Here is a 3,933-nt window from a genome sequence, read left to right on the forward strand (position 1 = left end):
ACGTCATGGAGCTACATGGTTTTATTGAGTCGTTAAAGATCAACAGTCAAACAGACGACGAGTCGTTTCTCCTTCAGAACCACCGACGATATTTACATTTATAAATATGTCCAATGTACATCATTATACACTCGTACCAGGAGGAGGAGGAGGAGGGAGAGGAGGAGGAGGAGGAGGAGGAGGAGGGAGAGGAGGAGGAGGAGGAGCAGGTCTCCACTGAGGAGCAGTGGCAGTGACAGTAACAGGAAGTGATATGAAAGAATCAGGAAGTGATGGTGACAGTAACAGGAAGTGATGGTGACAGTAACAGGAAGTGATGGTGACAGTAACAGGAAGTGATGGTGACAGTATCAGGAAGTGATGTGACAGTAACAGGAAGTGATGGTGACAAGAATGGAAAATGATGGTGACAGTAACAGGAAGTGATGGTGACAAGAATGGAAAATGATGGTGACAGTAACAGGAAGTGATGTGAAAGAATCAGGAAGTGATGGTGACAGTAACAGGAAGTGATGGTGACAGTAACAGGAAGTGATGGTGACAAGAATGGAAAATGATGGTGACAGTAACAGGAAGTGATGTGAAAGAATCAGGAAGTGATGGTGACAGTAACAGGAAGTGATGGTGACAGTAACAGGAAGTGATGTGACAGTATCAGGAAGTGATGTGACAGTAACAGGAAGTGATGGTGACAAGAATGGAAAATGATGGTGACAGTACCAGGAAGTGATGGTGACAGTATCAGGAAGTGATGTGACAGTAACAGGAAGTGATGGTGACAAGAATGGAAAATGATGGTGACAGTAACAGGAAGTGATGGTGACAAGAATGGAAAATGATGGTGACAGTAACAGGAAGTGATGTGAAAGAATCAGGAAGTGATGGTGACAGTAACAGGAAGTGATGTGACAGTAACAGGAAGTGATGTGAAAGAATCAGGAAGTGATGGTGACAGTAACAGGAAGTGATGGTGACAGTAACAGGAAGTGATGTGACAGTATCAGGAAGTGATGTGAAAGAATCAGGAAGTGATGGTGACAGTAACAGGAAGTGATGGTGACAAGAATGGAAAATGATGGTGACAGTACCAGGAAGTGATGGTGACAGTACCAGGAAGTGACGGTGACAGTAACAGGAAGTGACGGTGACAGTGACAGGAAGTGATGGTGACAGTACCAGGAAACAATGTGACAGTAACAGGAAGTGATGGTGACAGTACCAGGAAACGATGTGACAGTAACAGGAAGTGATGGTGACAGTACCAGGAAACGATGTGACAGTAACAGGAAGTGATGGTGACAGTACCAGGAAACGATGTGACAGTAACAGGAAGTGATGGTGACAGTACCAGGAAGTGATGTGACAATAACAGGAAGTGATGACAGAAACAGGAAGTGATGTGACCAACAGGAAGTGATGGTGACAGTAACAGGAAGTGATGGTGACAGTACCAGGAAGTGATGGTGACAGTACCGGGAAGTGATGGTGACAGTACCGGGAAGTGATGTGACAGTACAAGGAAGTGATGGTGACAGTACCGGGAAGTGATGGTGACAGCACCAGGAAGTGATGTGACAGTACCAGGAAGTGATGTCAGAAACAGGAAGTGAGGGTGACAGGACCAGGAAGTTATGACAGAAACAGGAAGTGAGGGTGACAGTAACAGGAAGTGATGACAGAAACAGGAAGTGATGGTGACAGTACCAGGAAGTGATGACAGAAACAGGAAGTGATGTGACAGTACCAGGAAGTGATGACAGAAACAGGAAGTGATGTGACAGTAACAGGAAGTGATGACAGAAACAGGAAGTGAGGGTGACAGTAACAGGAAGTGGTGACAGAAACAGGAAGTGATGGAGGCAGTTTGAAGGAAAAGACATATCTTTAATGTCTGTATGCAGATCTTTGCCCGCTGAACGTTTCCTCCCCTGAAACAGGAAGTAAAGCTGGAGACGTGTCCACGTCACCTGGAGTTCAGTCTTCAGGTGAGCAGAACAGACTCGTGGTGCGTTCAGGGGCAAATAGGAAACTTTAAACCTCTGAGTGGGTTGGACTGGGAGTGAGTGAAGCTCAGAGCAGCTGACGTAGCGTCGGCCAACACCACCACCACGGTGCAGCATCATTCCTCTCACCGAAGGTCTCAACGCCGCTGAACTGGGAACTTCCCATTGGCAACTGGGAAGTGGGAAGCCGTCCCGAGCTCCGTGAAGGCACCACGAGTTGGAAACCCCCAAAACAACCGAAGGCGGCGTCTCTTCTGTTCTCACACACTTCCTGGTCAGAGGTCAGAACAGGAAGCAGGAGGCAGGAGGCCAGATGTCACCTCCTCTTCCTCATCCTCTTCCTCTTCCTCATCCTCTTCCTCATCACAGTAAATAAAGGATCAAGAGCGTTTTTACATTTTACATCAATACTGTAAAATATGACTTCCTGCAGTTTCTCAAGTTTGCTCACAGCTCCTGTAAACTCAAGTCACACACACACACACACACACACACACACACACACACACACACACACACACACACACACACACACACACACACACACACACACACACACACACACACACACACACACACACACACACACACACACACACACACACACAGATAATTATGGGAACAATCTGATAAAATGAGCGCGACAAAGACGATGATGATGCGTCGGTGCGTCGGTGTGTGAATGGCTGCTGATTGACAACATGGCGGCTCTCCGTTGCTGCGCGGCGACGCCGGGCGCTCTCGGCCAATCGGCCGCCTCCACGCAGCCGCAGACCGTCTCCCGGGCCAATGAGGCGCCTCGTTAGCTTTAATTGTTCTGCCTTTGTGTGTCAAGAGTCTGAAGACGAGCTGAAGAACCTTCACCGTCTCAGAGGCCGCGACGCTCGCCGGGTCACGAGGGGGCGGGGCTTAAAGGTCTCGCGTTACACAGTTTTTTTTCCAACATGGGAGATTCTCCACAAATCGGCCTCGGTCCTGATGTCCAGTCTAAAAGTCCCTCGAGTGTCTCTACTGAGGACAGGCTGTTTCTGTCTGTCCCCAACTGTCTCTCTCTGCATCTGTCTGTCCCCAACTGTCTCTCACTGTCTCTGTCTGTCCTCAACTGTCTGTCTGTCCCCAACTGTCTCTCACTGTCTCTGTCTGTCCTCAACTGTCTGTCTGTTCCCAACTGTCTCTCACTGTCTCTGTCTGTCCCCAACTGTCTCTCACTGTCTCTCACTGTCTCTGTCTGTCCCCAAATGTCTCTGTCTCTCACTGTCTCTGTCCCCAACTGTCTCTGTCTGTCTCTCACTGTCTCTGTGTCTAACTGTCTGTCCTAACTGTCTCTGTCTGTCCCCAACTGTCTCTCACTGTCTCTGTTCTGTCCCCAACTGTCTCTCACTCTCTGTCTGTCCCCAAATGTCTGTCTCTCACTGTCTCTGTCTGTCCCCAACTGTCTCTGTGTCTGACTGTCTCTGTCCCTTACTGTCTCTCTCTCACTGTCTCTGTGTCTAACTGTCTCTGTCTGTCCCCAACTGTCTCTCACTCTCTGTCTGTCCCCAAATGTCTCTGTCCCTAACTGTCTCTGTCTGTCCCTAACTGTCTCTGTCTGTCCCTAACTGTCTCTGTGTCTGACAGTGTGTGTGTTTTTATTTCTGTGTAGTAATTAATGTTTCGATGTGGGCGGGTCCCAGTGACCAGTTTCTGTTGGGGGGGGTTGGGGGGGTGGAGGTTCAGGGGGGCGGGGGGGGGGGGTTAAAGCTGATCATTTCAGACTCCATCAAACCAACATCTCAGCTCCACCCCATGCACAGGAGGCGGGGCGTGTCGGCTCCGCCCAGTCAAAGGGGGCGGGGCCTCCTACATGACGCTGAGGTTGAGCTCACTCGGGGCGTTGTTGTTGTTGACGTTGGGGTTGCGGCGGCTGGTGGTGGGGGTCAGGGTGGGGGTC

The 3,933-nt window shown here is 49.6% G+C and overlaps 1 protein-coding gene across 1 annotated transcript in view; it reads right to left on the reverse strand.

The window, feature by feature from the left end:
* Nucleotides 1-3,842: 3,842 nt before the first annotated feature.
* LOC308148670 (arf-GAP with GTPase, ANK repeat and PH domain-containing protein 3-like) overlaps nt 3,843-3,933 on the reverse strand; it is a gene marked incomplete at its 3' end in the record, with an annotated part of 23,010 nt that continues 22,919 nt past the window's right edge. The window contains exon 7 of the mRNA XM_080522166.1: nt 3,843-3,906. Within this exon, the coding sequence (XP_080378292.1) occupies nt 3,843-3,906 (64 nt within the window). The remainder of the gene's footprint in view (nt 3,907-3,933) is intronic.

The sequence above is a fragment of the Blennius ocellaris genome (assembly GCF_963422515.1).
Source record: "Blennius ocellaris genome assembly, contig: SCAFFOLD_81, whole genome shotgun sequence".
In the NCBI taxonomy this organism is placed as follows: Eukaryota; Metazoa; Chordata; class Actinopteri; order Blenniiformes; family Blenniidae; genus Blennius; species Blennius ocellaris.